The sequence below is a fragment of the Rhinoderma darwinii genome, chromosome 8, assembly GCF_050947455.1.
Source record: "Rhinoderma darwinii isolate aRhiDar2 chromosome 8, aRhiDar2.hap1, whole genome shotgun sequence".
Classification (NCBI taxonomy): Eukaryota; Metazoa; Chordata; class Amphibia; order Anura; family Rhinodermatidae; genus Rhinoderma; species Rhinoderma darwinii.
The window spans coordinates 77819731-77834009 of record NC_134694.1 but is presented as its reverse complement, the minus strand read 5'-3'; the positions used below and the strand labels follow the sequence as shown (position 1 = coordinate 77834009).

Here is a 14279-nt window from a genome sequence, read left to right as displayed (position 1 = left end):
TATATGTACACATCACATACATTATATACATGTACACATCACACAAATTATATACATGTACCCATCACACACGCACATTATATACATGTACATATCACACACATTATGTACATGCACACATCACACACATTGTACACATTTACACATCATACACACACACACACACACACACATTATATACATATACACACCACACACATTATATACATGTACACATCACACACACTATAAACTGTACACATCACACACATAATATACATGTACACATAACACACACTTTATATACATGTACACATCACACACACATTATACACATATAAAGCACACATTGTAAATACACACATGCACTTACTTTTATGTAGGATAGTTGTAAAGAGTGTCCAGACGTTCAGCAGCTTGATGGGGTGAGAGCTTCCACTCCAGCACTTCTCCTGCTCACAGCCTGGCACTGTGCCTATAGACACTCTCCTGCCCCCTCCGCAACGTCCCGACTGCTGAGCTGTATCATATAACAGCAGGAGGAGAAGTTTGTGTGAAGAGTAGGGAAGGGGGGCGGCTGAAGGGTGAGCTTTTAAGGGAGCACAGGAAGTTTTATTAAGGCAGCAGTATAGAATACAGCTGCTAATACCTGGAAGGGGAGTCAGACAGCAATTCCTAGCTGCTGTGCCGCCCCCTTAGAAATGCTGTACCCTGTCGCCTGAGGTCAGAGGCTCATCTTGCCTCATCGCAGGTGCGGCCCTGAGCTGGATGTAAAAATATATATATATATTTTGGTGACACTATTGCATGTGAATATACCACATTTACGAATAGGGAAACCAACTTAAATTTAAAGGGTTTATATGAAATTATAATGAAAAGGGTCTGCTTTCTTTTTTTCAGATATAGCTTCACTCTTATGCATGAGCTGTGCCTGGCATTGCTCAGCCCCATGCAAGTCAATTGGGCTGAGCTGCAATACAAAACATAGAACATGCCCAAGAGTGTCGCTGTTTCTGAAAGAAGTCTCAAACAACTCCATTAACGATCATTATTCTTAGGTTCATACCTTACAAAATTCATTAAACAGAATTTAGAGACACTGTATACGGTAGATCACCTCTATTTGCCTTTTCTTTTTATTTAACCATCTGAATTTTGTTAGAAAGTTGTTTAATGTTTAAAAAAATTATTGATTGGCATGACATTCAGCATCTCATGTCCACTACTATTATTACTATAAATAAAATTAAATGTTGTTTTCTAAGTAATTGGCTCTAAAATTGCAAATCATAGCTGTCTCTTCAGTTGCTATGTCTTATTTCTTTTTCACTGTTTCCATTTCTTTCAGAGATGGAATACTGTGAGTCTCCACACATAATATGCTCTGGCTATCAGACCAGCCTGCACACAGGTGCACAGCATACCTACCCACTAGAGATGGGTTCTGATGCAGATACAGAAACTGAAGGCGCCGCATCACCAGACCATGCCCTGAGGATGTGGATGAGAGAGATGAAGTCAGAGCACAGTTCCTGTATGTCAAGTAGAGCCAACTCTGCACTGTCACTAACGGATACTGACCATGAGCGGAAGTCTGATGGGGAGAATGGTAATACAGCAACCCATAAATATATATACAGTATATATATTTTTTTCTTAAATATTAATTTTTGTTCAGTGTAGTAGTAGTAGTAGTAGTAGTAGTAGTAGTAGTAGGAGGAGGACTAAAAGCAGTCCTAGCTAAAACTCTAACATTACATTTACATGAAGTTGGTATGATGTTTTTAGGTTCCATAAGTTTCCTCCTAATTTCCCTAAACATCTCTAGACTATGAGGGGTGATTTATCCATAGCTTTGTGCCTGTTTTTTACTTTAAAAAGTTGCAAATTATGGCACATGCCATATTTGTGAAAACATTTGCGACTTTTCGCGGCACTCACCAGTTTAGAAAAGTCCAAAGAAAAGTGGGTAGGGCTTACTGAGGGTGGTCATGTTCTCTAACTTTCTGACAGATTTATTAATATTAAAGCCATAAAATATGGCACATTTTTGCGCAAATCAATGCCTGCTCATAGCAGTCTTTGATTTAATTTTCTGACTTTAGAACAGTTCAAAAGGCACTAGATTTATCAAGAGGCGTGGACCTTTTTATAAATGTGGCACAATTACCTCCAACACTTGTTTTTTTTAGACTAGCGTATAAAAAGTCAGCCTTAAGAAATCTGCCCCTTTTGTGCTTGTGCTTGGGATATGGAATATAATTTTGAATCACCAATGGGGACAGATATGCATGCATTCTCTGTACATTGCTGTGGATTATGTTGACGCTACTTAGAATGGAAAATAAAAAAAATAGTAATGCAGTCAGAGGAGCCATTGTACAAAAAGGAATATTTTACGGAAATTCACTATTATTTACTTTTTTTTACTTATGTATTACTTAGAGGTGACCGAATTGCATTATCAGTATAATGCAAAAAATATCTAATAATTGCATATTGGCCAGGTCAATAAAAGAAACAAGGAAATATTAGTCCAAATATTTCTTGCTAAAAAAACAAAAAACAGTGTGTTGCAGCAGAAGGAAGCAGGAAAAGCTTTCCCTTTTGGCAGTAAATATAATGACCCTAAGCGACTTAAAATCAGAACATATGAATGCTGCTTTAAAGGGGTTTCCCCACGAGGGACATTTATGTCATATCCACAGGATATGTCATAAATGTCAGATAGATGTGGGTCCCACATCTGGGTCCCGCACCTATATCTAGAATGGGGCCCCTAAACCCCGTTCTACCTCTTTGTGTGTCGGCTGATTTCCGACCATGAATGTGAAAACAGCGTAGCTTGCTGAGCTATGCTGTTTTCGTAAGCCCCATAGAACTGAATGGCAGTTACGGAAACAGTGTAGCTCGCATGCTACGCTGCTTTTATAACCGCTATTCACTACTATGGGAGTTACGGAAACAGCGTAGCTCAATGAGCTACGCTGTTTTCGTAACTCACTACCATAAAGTCAGGAAGTGGACGGGAGTCAGTGATAAATGTGATACTTCCTCAAGGAAATTTTAATTTTTCTTCCCCTGGATAAATAAAGTTAAATATGATAGATTAAACTTAAACTAATTCGTATTTTTAACAATGCTGTGAATTTATGTTTTATGCTTTCTAACCGTTTTATTATTTTTGTTTATGTAAATTAATAAATGAGATTAAATTCAATGAATGTACTCGTAAAATGTACAACTAAATTTTCAATATATTACTTCCATGCTGAGATATGATCACTTGTAATTATAGGCCCAAACCGTGCTCTTCATTGTAATGTCAACATGTTCATTGTTGTATAGAGGATATACAGCACTCCGAGTAATGACGGTGCTCGAGTAGGACTCCACTCCGTAACAATATTAATGTAGGACTCGGCACTCAGTTTCTTGTTGAAAAGCTTGAATTTTTATTTTGCAATCCACCATATTATGAATGTTTTTGGTATAGCAAGACCTTCATTAGATAATTCTATTGAGCAACAGAAAAAAATAAAACATAATAATATGGCTATCATGTCACATTACATCATGTAATACAGAGTCAACGTTCTCTAACTTCTACAACTAGAAAATGAGGGTTAGAGTAGACTCAAAGATTCCTAGTGAACGTGTATGTCATTCTCACTGAACTTTCAGTAGGTATAAGCTATAAACAATGATAGAAATAGCTGTAATGCACATTCCCACCACACAAGACAGATAATACAAAATGGAGATCATGCACCTGGCAATCATACACATGCTGTGATGTAAGTAGATATAAGTGGAGTAGAAACAACTCTACATGGCTAACTACAGCAATACTTGGAGAAGAAATTAAAAAATGCATGGCGCCACATAGTGCAGATCACCAAAAATAATGGAATAAAACAGAGGAAAGTCAATTGAGCTTACCTCTTGGCCTTGTTTATTACCAGCGGCGCCGTTTATGGTCCAACAATTTTTTCTTCCTGCAAAAACTACAGCAATAGTTACAAAATCAATAATAATGAGTATGAGTATAATCCTCTAATTATCAGTTACAACTAAAGCAAATGTCTGCACTGCACTCAAAATGGTATGTTTCTGGTCTTGCAATACAAGTAATACAACGTCAAAGTATCAAAGTATATCTCGGAAGGTGCCCACATATATATGTTATATTAATGAAAAATGATCTTACCGGATTGCCTGGGTAAAGAATAAATAATAAAAAATAATATATGCCTTGTGAGAACGCTTTGATACACAATGGACGTTGCGCATGAGAGCGCGTTCTCACAAGAAATGTATTGTTTAGAAATTATTATTTTATACTTTATAATTACCCAGGCAATCTGGTAATAGCATTTTTCATTAACCCCTTTCTCGACCAGTCCACGTAGATTAACGGGCTGCAGCACTGGTCCTTGTGCCTGCAGCCCATTACTCTACGTGTGTTCCTGAGGGAGCACACAGGCATTCCCTGCAGCCCGGCATCTCTTAGTACTTAGTACTGAGGAAAGACATTGGGTGGGATCACGGACGTGATCCCCGCCGATTAACCCCTTAAATGGGCCCGTCATTAACATGTGCATTGTTGTCACAAAAGCCTTGAGTGTATCCAAATCACTAAATGCAATGTTATCTACATCCTACAACTGTGCTAGTTATGTGTGTATGACATCAATGTATTTGGTGACATCACAGCACTGCACCTGAAAGAAATCAGAAGAGGAAATGCTGTCATCTTAGGCATGTTTCATGGCCGATTTGCACCCGTGCGGGACCAGTTTTCACGGATCCCTCATAGACTTGAGTCTATTGAGGAATCTGGGAAAATGGGCAAAAATAGGACATGTTCTATTTTTCCCGGGTCGTTCACACGGTCCGTTAAAAATACGGCTGTGTGAATAGCCCCATAGACATGCATTGGTTTCAATGTAACTGTATCACGGCCGTTAAAAAAACGTCCGTCTCCCGGGCCGAGTTTCCCTGTCGTTTAAAGAGGGCCTTAATCTCGCAGGATTACAGCTTTAAAATGGCCATACACATTAGTTAGAAATAGGTTAACAGTTCAACAATTGTTACGCAGACACAGCCATACACATTTTAGTCCATATTGGCCATTACAATCATTCAAAATGGCAATATATGGTCAATGACAGCACAAAAAGGATGATGGATCTTACAGTGTGGAATGTTCTGTACTAGAAGAATCATTCGTCTAATGGCTGACTGTATTATATACAGATGAGCTCTACCGACTATCAACCAAAAATTTTAAACACGACCGACTTCTTTCCACATGATGATGGTCTGTCATCATGGTTCGTTGTTACATTTCATCCAATGAACGATCCCTTTGGTTGAAATTAATAGTTTTATTCTACTATGAACTAATGTGTATGGCCACCTTTAAAGGGAATGTGTTGCCAGCAAAACATGTTTTGTTTTTTTTAGTTAAACAATTAGTGTGTAGGTGATTAAACATTGTTCTAATTTTTTATTTTTTTTCACGAGTCAGGAAATATTATAAATTGGATTCAATTGGATTCTAATTTATAATATTTCCCATTTTTGGGTCACTAGATGGAGCCATTCCCAAAATTGCAGCATTGCATGTGGTAAAGCAACCACATTGCTTTATGCTGCAAAATTAAGTAAAAATCCCTCGCTCTAGTGAGCTCTCCGAATCCCCCCTCCTTTATCCTGGCTAGTGCCGAGAGAAACGAGGGGATTGAACGGTCTAACCTCCTACACTGTGTGTCGCCATGTTTTGAGCTAACACACAGTGTAGTAGGTTAACATACAGTAGTAAACACACAGTAAAACACGAACATACATAGAAATCCCTTACCTGCTCCAGTCGCCGCCGCTCCCTCCGGTCCGTCCGCTCCGTCTGCTGCCGCTGCTCCATGTGCACAAGTCCGGAAGCCGCGACCGGAAGTAGTAATCTTACTGTCCAGCCGCAACTTCCGGTCCACAGGAAAATGGCGCCGGACGGCGCGCATTTCAAATTGAACTGTGTGGGAGCGGCGCATGCGCCGTTCACCACACAGCGGCGTACACCAAAGTGGATGGAACGGGCCCCGTTCGCAGTCCCTATGGCACTGGAGCTGCCGTATTCCATGTCTGTATGTGTCGTTAATCGACACATACAGAAATGGAAAAAAAAATGGCAGCCCCCATAGGGAAGAAAAAGTGTAAAAATAAGAAAAAGTAACACACAAACACACAAATTAATCCAAACGTTTTTAATAAAGCACTAACATCAAACTGATATTATAAAAAAAAAATTGGTGACACTGTTCCTTTAAGCTTGTTCAGATATGTCGGATAGTTTATGCTGCAGATTTTTCCATAAATTTGCGGCAACTACCCAACAAATTTGCTGCAAAATCAATTCTATGTAAGGGTTCATCCAGATGTGGAGGACTTGTCGCAGGTTTGAGACTTTGCATTGCGGAGGCTGAAATCCGCAGTGAAAATCAGAATAGACTGGGCATGCTGCGGAATGTAAATTCTGCACAGAAATCTATTTTCCGCACTGTTGTTTTCTGCAATGTCTGCACTAAGTAAACTATAAAGCTATAGAAACCAAAGGAAAAAAGTCTGCTGCAGTAGAATTCCGCTGCAAATCCGCCACGTCTGAACATGTAATTTTAGCTTAGAAGTAAGATATTAAATACTAGAACTCTCATTGTACCCATAAGGTACCCTTAACCCTTTGGTTGTGGTTGTGTTAGCTAGTATTCTATGTGGATTGTATATACATACACTCACAAACAAACAAACAAACACAATTGCTATACTATCAGAATAATTTATAAATTTTGCATTTTTCCACCGAATAGCTGTGCAAAACAAATTCCACAGTGCATAGCTGAACTTATATCTCTTATGTATAGAAGCATTTTTCCTTTTCAACTTAGTAGCATAATGTAATGCGCAAGACAATATTGTGTGCATTATAAATCACTAAATACACAAATCATGCTACACATATTTAATATGTATCCATGGAAACCAGTAGCGGTTAGGACATAATTATATCTATATAATTCATAAGATTAAAATATATTATGTGTGGAGTACAACACTACACCTGACAATCATACAACTAAGCATAGTTTATATATTCTGGAAAGTTTATTAGCACATCTTATGATGTATTATTTGTACACTGTGTTATGATTTATTAAAGTGTTTTGGTTATTGACTACAGCTTATAGGAATAGCATGGGAACTGAAGCATGATACTAGAGTTAGTCATTTATCTTTCAGATAGATTTTTCTAGATTTCTAACACAAGATGTTATTTTTTACACATCAAGAATAATAATTTTTGGGTGTAAGAAGTTAATGCCTTAGAGTTCCTAACAGCTCAGAATGTGGATCGAACAGCTCTGGTGATAGAGGATTATGTCCCTACCTGCAAAGTCTGCTGCCCCAAAAAAGGCTTATGGTCGTCATTGATGAGGATCTTCTGCTCAGTATCTATCTCTATTAGGCAGGGCGCTCGCATTCTGGAGAACCCAGCACAACTATTTAATACATGGTCGCTCATTGATTTCAGTAGGCGGTAAGTAATCGAACGTTTAGCCAAATTTCAATATAAGTCTTGGAATCTGAGTGAGGATCTGAGGGGGACGCTAGAAAGATTAAGGAGGGGTAACTGCAAGTGTAGGGGTGAGAGGGAAGGAAGGATAGGGGGAGCAAACAGTCTGTTCATAAATTATTTCATGTCTTAAGGGTATACAAAACAAATGTATTGTATTCATTCAATGAGTTTATAGTAAGATACATGTTATTATGTGGGCAATGAAAAAGTCCACTCTATTTTTGTGTTTTGTTTTTTTTTAGGTTTCTGTTTATTCTCTGTTTTAACTATGGAAAAAAATGGAGAATGACACATTGTATTCTTTTTACATAATGTACGAAATGTACTATGCCTGCAATAAGTCGTCAATAAAAAAAAATAATAATAATAATAAAAAAGTCATAGAAAATGTAGTCTACAGTCTTCCTTCCAGAAAATGTGTGGGACCAGCAGCTTTTCCCAGGGATAACAGTTAATGGTCAGGGCTTCCAGCAACTAGAGCTACAATGATAAGATCCCATTAGCAATGGAATCAATAACTAAGCAAGGAGATCACACATTTATAGACCCTCATGTTGATAAAAATAGCCCTGGAGAAGTTATACATATTTTAAACAGAGAATAGTAGTGACTATAAATGACTATAAAAATGGATTGTAACGAGAATGTTCATCTGACGTCTTGTAACAAATGTAGCCTTTCAATGAACACATACAATCATTGTCACATGACCTTTTGACACTAGATGTTCAAGATCAAATACTTATTCCCAGCAGCATGTAGACAGTCCACAATGTTATATAAGAGAGCGAATATATTATACTAAAGGTCAGCCACTCACCTACCATTCCAGTGCAAATTGTTAATTAGTCTTACCATTGTGCACCAAGAAGGCATGTGAAAGGTGCCAGTCACATTCTTATGTGTAGGGCACCATGCTGGCTAGCAGCCTATTGATAACGCCTATATTATTAGATGAGGAGAACTGCCTAGAAACTTCTGAGTACACTGCACAAACTACAGACACCCCCTTCCCCCCAACATCATATGGCTATACTGAATTCTGCAAAAATGGGAAACATGGGGTTTTAGTTGATATTTCGAGCATATACGCAAGCTAAACTAACATAAAAAAATCATAATAAATTGAAGGAAAACTCAAATTTAGCTCACATATCACTGGAAAGGTCACATAAGGGCGCAAACAAAACCAACTCCCAGCAAAAGTATCATCCAATACCTCATGTTCACTACTAGTACAGGCGGCATGCTGTTCTTGTGATGACCGCGCGGGAGAATGGGGTGTTTGTACTTTGTCTGGTGTACTCAGAAGGTGCTGAGATTTCCTACTGATCAGCATGGTACACTATATGTAATTGTGTACAAGTATAATATTATACTCCCCTTGAATAATAGACGTATGAGTGACTGACCTTCAGAATGTTGCATCTGTGCACATGTATATTTCTATTAGGCAGTTGTATTAAAGAGTAGCTCTATTCAGATTTTCCTAAATTTTCACATCCATTTTTTTTGTCCCTAGGATGCTGTACTCTAGAAGTTACTGCTTGTGCAGTAGAAATTCTACTTTTGCCCGGTCCTCACTACTGTTATGATATTTTAACAAGTTTCCCAAAAGGCATTAGTTAAACATTTTGAGGCCCATTGTGCAACTTCTAATCACTGGCACTGTAAATTTAAGGCAATTTTTAGATAGAACGATAGTAAAAAAAACAATATGTGATCAATACTGTCTAGTATTGTGCAAAAAGGCCTGTTCCAGCCTACATGACACATATACAATTAGCTATCCTGGATTTTCTGCTATAAAGGTTTCCATTAAGTCAAGCACATTTAGAATTGTTGCTGCGTGTCAGGGGCCTGTTCTTTATAGGGTTTCTGTAAGCCAAGGATGCATTTCTAAAACATCTGGATAGGACAGTTGGCATGTATTCACAAAAATAGAAGTGGAGGATAAATCTTTTGCTCAACAGCAAGGGGATTCATTTTCTCTCAATTCCCCATAATCTGAATAGTGTAGATTGTTCTGTTAAATTATATCAATGGAGGATGTGCGGCAACCTTTCTTCTTTACGTTGACGAAGAACAAAATAACAATTTTGTAGTTATCTAGGGCAGTAAAAAAAACTAGCGACAGACAAGTAGATTTTAGCAGTCGGTCACTTAAATAGACTCTGTCTCCTCCAAAAACCTCCCTAAATGACAGTAATCCGTTAATATATTATAATATATTAAAAAATGCTTATTCCGAATATGCCATTTTTCTCTTTCTACCCACTTGCATCCCCCCCATATGCCCGCAAACGAGCTATGCACTGCATACGGATTCATACAGATAACTACTAAACAAGGCGATATACTGGAAATTGTAAAAAAATTTGAATAAAAACAAATTAAAAGTTGCACTAAGCACTAAAATACACAGTTTTAATAAAACAAAAAAAAAAATCTTCAAAGGTTTACATAGCATTTAAAGCCTGTAATATAGTCCATTGCTAAATTCTAAATTCTGCCGGCTTCAGTGCTGAACCCCTTTATTTTTGCATATTTCTAAATTAAATGCTAAACGGCTACAAGATAGCTTTGTTTAGGAGTCATATGTACACTGCTTGCTTATGTTTTGATTCTACACAATAAGGCTAATGGTCTTTGTGCTGTTTATTTTTACTGTATACATTTTAATGTTCTATAATAGATCATCACAATATAATGACATCATTTTGGGGGAACTTATTAACCTTACTATGCCAGTTTTCTAGCGTAGAAAAGTCGCAAAAATACCCAAAAGTCACAATTTCCTTTTAAAATTGCGACTTTTTAGCATTTATGCGTCGACCTCGCCACAATTAATAAGGGGTGAAAGGCTTCCAAAAAGTTGGCGAGGCTACAGCGGCCAGGCAAATTTATTATAATTGACCCCACAAAACTGTCATAAATTATAACAGAAGTCTACGCCTGCTCTTAGTTGACATAGATTTCACTCTGTGAGGTGTAGTAATTCAGAGGCCTGTCCTGGGCCCCATACCTTGTCCCTCGATTGGACTACCCACCCTTCCCCATCAGAGAATCTTTAAAAAAAATAGTATACTAACCTCATAACTCCTCTTCTCCCCTCCGGATCACCACAGGCTCCGTCAGCATGCTGCGGCTCATATAACGTGATGATGATGCCCAGCGTCAGGAACTTGCATGAGCCACAGCATGCTGAGGATGACATGGAGGCAAAAAGCGAAGAGTACCGGAGCTGTGAGTATACTTATTTTTTATTTTATGTCCGATGGGAAGGAGAGTAATGGATAGTACACGGCCTCTGGGCATTGCACCCTAATTTTGGCGCACAACCAGTCGAGAGATGCAAAACATTTGTTAGGAGGCATTTTCCTTTTAATAAATGTGTTGCATCATACTCCAATAAATTGTTTATGACGACTGGTGTAACCTAAGGATATGTCTCAGCTATGGCAGAAATAGATGGATAGACAGATAGATAGACAGACAGACAGACAGACAGACAGACAGACAGATAGATAGATAGATAGATAGATAGATAGATAGATAGATAGATAGATAGATAGATAGATAGATAGATAGATAGATAGATGTCCAAGAATAAGCAGCACTCCAAGTAATAGTGAAAAAATTGCCTTTTTATAAGCTTGAAAAAGGCTCCAGATGTAGAGCCGAAACGTTGCACAAGGGCTAAAAAAGGGGCAATTTTTTCACTATTACTTGGAGTGATGCCTATTCTTGGACGACTATAGGAAATTTGGAGCTGTGATCGAGCTTCTGGGGCGTGCACCCAACTATATCCCACTGGTGCTGCTGGAAGCTGGACTTGATAGATAGATAGATAGATAGATAGATAGATAGATAGATAGATAGATAGATAGATAGATAGATAGATAGATAGATAGATAGATAGATAGATAGATAGATAGATAGATAGATAGATAGATAGATAGATAGAGAAAGGCTCTATTGTGGAGCTGAAACGTTGCATTTGACTGATGGATTAATAAAGCACTTTTACTTTTTTGCTACATCTCTGGAGTGCTGCCTGATTTTTGGAGATAGATAGATAGATAGATAGATAGATAGATAGATAGATAGATAGATAGATAGATAGATAGATAGATAGATATAAGACAAAAAATAGGCAGCACTCCGTTCAAGTAGAGGTGAAAAAAAGAGGGTACTTTTATTGTCCCATAAACAGTGGCAACGTTTCAGCTCCTTCCACTGGAGCCTTGAGAAAGGCTTGAGAAAGGCTCCAGTGGAAGGAGCTGAAACGTTGCCACTGTTTATGGGACAATAAAAGTACCCTCTTTTTTCACCTCTACTTGAACGGAGTGCTGCCTATTTTTTGTCTTAAATACCATTGGGATTGTGGTCTTATCTCGTTGGCTTGCGCCCACAGTACACCGGTGCGGCTGGATCCATTTGTTTTTCTAGATAGATAGATAAATGATAGATAGATAGATAGATAGATAGATAGATAGATAGATAGATAGATAGATAGATAGATAGATAGATAGATAGATAGATTTAGAAAGAAAAAGAAAGTTCTATGCCTATATGGAGAGCACCAAAAGAGCAGAGCCAGCCAAACCCCAATTCCCAAAGGTTAAACATTAATAAGATGAATATCTATATATTAATATGAAGTATTCTAGAGGGAAAAAGAAGAGGGGATGGGGGCGGGACTTACAAGCCCTGAATAAGCATGATGGTATCGGTGGGGATACACACTGAATGAATTAAAAAACCTAAAAACGGAGTCCGACACACCAAAGATTAATTAAAAGTAACAAGTTTTATTAAGACAAATAACAAAAAAACAATTAAAAGTTAAAGATGATTGCCACAGTATGAAAGGGATACCAGACAATGATACATGCAATATTGAAGTTGTAATACACTGAAGAGCAGAATGACACTGTATAAATGAAAATTTGTACATTTTAAATTTTTAAATTTTTAAATTTTTAAATGTAAGTGTAGCCGTGATATATAAAGTCCTGCATCCAATTCAATAGGTAAAGACCACAACCAAGTGGTACATATTAGTCATAGCCAGATGCTGGAGTTTAAGCACAGCAACAAACCACTCACACATATGAACACCAATAGGTGCATGCATGGAAGTGACAGCAAAAGGGGTCAAATAGAGGCTCTAGAATAGAGCAGAGCACCTTACCCATGTCACAGTCAACACTGTCTGGCATCAACCCCGACGCGCGTTTCGGCCCTCGAGCCTTCGTCTGGGGGGTCAAAAAGAAAAAGAAAGTTGCTCCTCAGATTCCGATGATAAATTAAAGGTGTTGCACTACCATTAAATATCATATTCAATGCATAGATCATAAAAAAATAACAATATTTACAATTTACATGTGGTTACGAAAATAATTCAGTGCAGAGTTATGACATTTACTTACATAGTATGGCACCACTTTGTGTTCAAAGTCTATAGGAATGTGCACGTCCACCTACTGAGCTGGATGCTGCTGGACAAACATGCTCCGTCACTCACCCCACAGACAGGTCTCAATGTAATGATCCTCTGTTCACTGCAGGACAGCCAATAGAAATATCAGGGATTTCTAAGGGAGGACGTACTGTGGATGTCACACAGTGTGTATATATACATATATATATATATTTATTTTATATATATATATATATATATATATATATATATATATATTTTGTATATATATAGATATATAGATATATGATATATATATATATATATATATATATATATCATATATCTATATATCTATATATATATATATATATATATTACTCTGGATCTTATGTTACCACTCTGCAGGTAAAGTAAGAAGGGTCTATATATTCAGCTGTCAGAGGTGGAAGGAAACTGATTCTGCTTAGAGCCCCTTTGCCAGCAGAATAGATTAGCAGCAGCACCAAGGGGGACTTAGGGAAGCGCAAAAAAGGATGAGAAAGGCATTTTGTATATGCTAGAAAAACTGTGAATTATTTAAAAACAGCTGTTAACAGTATTTCTGGACTTTTGGTATGAAAATTAAACATTTACCATAGTATTTCATTTTTTTGCCTTTTTTTGCTGCATATTTTCCTGTTTGCATTTTTTGTGTAAATGATGCATAAAATGACATAAGATTGAGTTTTTTTTTTATTACTCTCACATTCTGTGATGCTTCTTTTAAAGCTATTTGAAAAAATATAAAGAAAACCAAACTATTGTTGAGTGCAATCTTAATAGGCTGCAATTATCATAGGCTGCATTATTAAGCGTTTCTGTATTTGATGCTTCTCATTTTCTAGTGTTGCCCTCAATCAGAATAATTAGTATTACAAATTCATTCTATCCGTCCCAAGCATCGGGTTTTGAAAAGCCAGACAGGTTTAGAATGGCAATCTATTCCGCATGGTGTTTCTTTTAGCTAAGAGGGCATTTCTAGAATGCTGTGCATGAAATTAGCCTTTGGTATCTTTTGCGGATATGAGAGTCATTGCTAAATGATTGACTTGACCTGTCACTGGTGATGAAAGTGGTGAACATACAATGGGTGATTTACCCACAGGGTTTGGACCTGCAATGTCACAGAAAGTTTAAATAATAACTGATATGTGTCTTGTACTAGAGTGGCAACAAAAAAGTCAAGTTCCCCTTATTTCA

At 37.5% G+C, this 14279-nt stretch overlaps 1 protein-coding gene across 5 annotated transcripts in view; it reads left to right on the top strand.

Annotated features, from left to right (window-relative positions):
* TENM1 (teneurin transmembrane protein 1) overlaps positions 1-14279 on the top strand; it is a 570240-nt gene that overhangs the window by 165977 nt on the left and 389984 nt on the right. For 3 of the 5 annotated variants that reach the window (XM_075835785.1, XM_075835784.1, XM_075835783.1), the window contains exon 4: positions 1331-1591. The exons of the other annotated variants lie outside the window; for them this stretch is intronic. In XM_075835785.1, coding sequence (XP_075691900.1) covers positions 1331-1591 — 261 coding nt within the window. The remainder of the gene's footprint in view (positions 1-1330; positions 1592-14279) is intronic. 5 annotated transcript variants of the gene reach the window in all.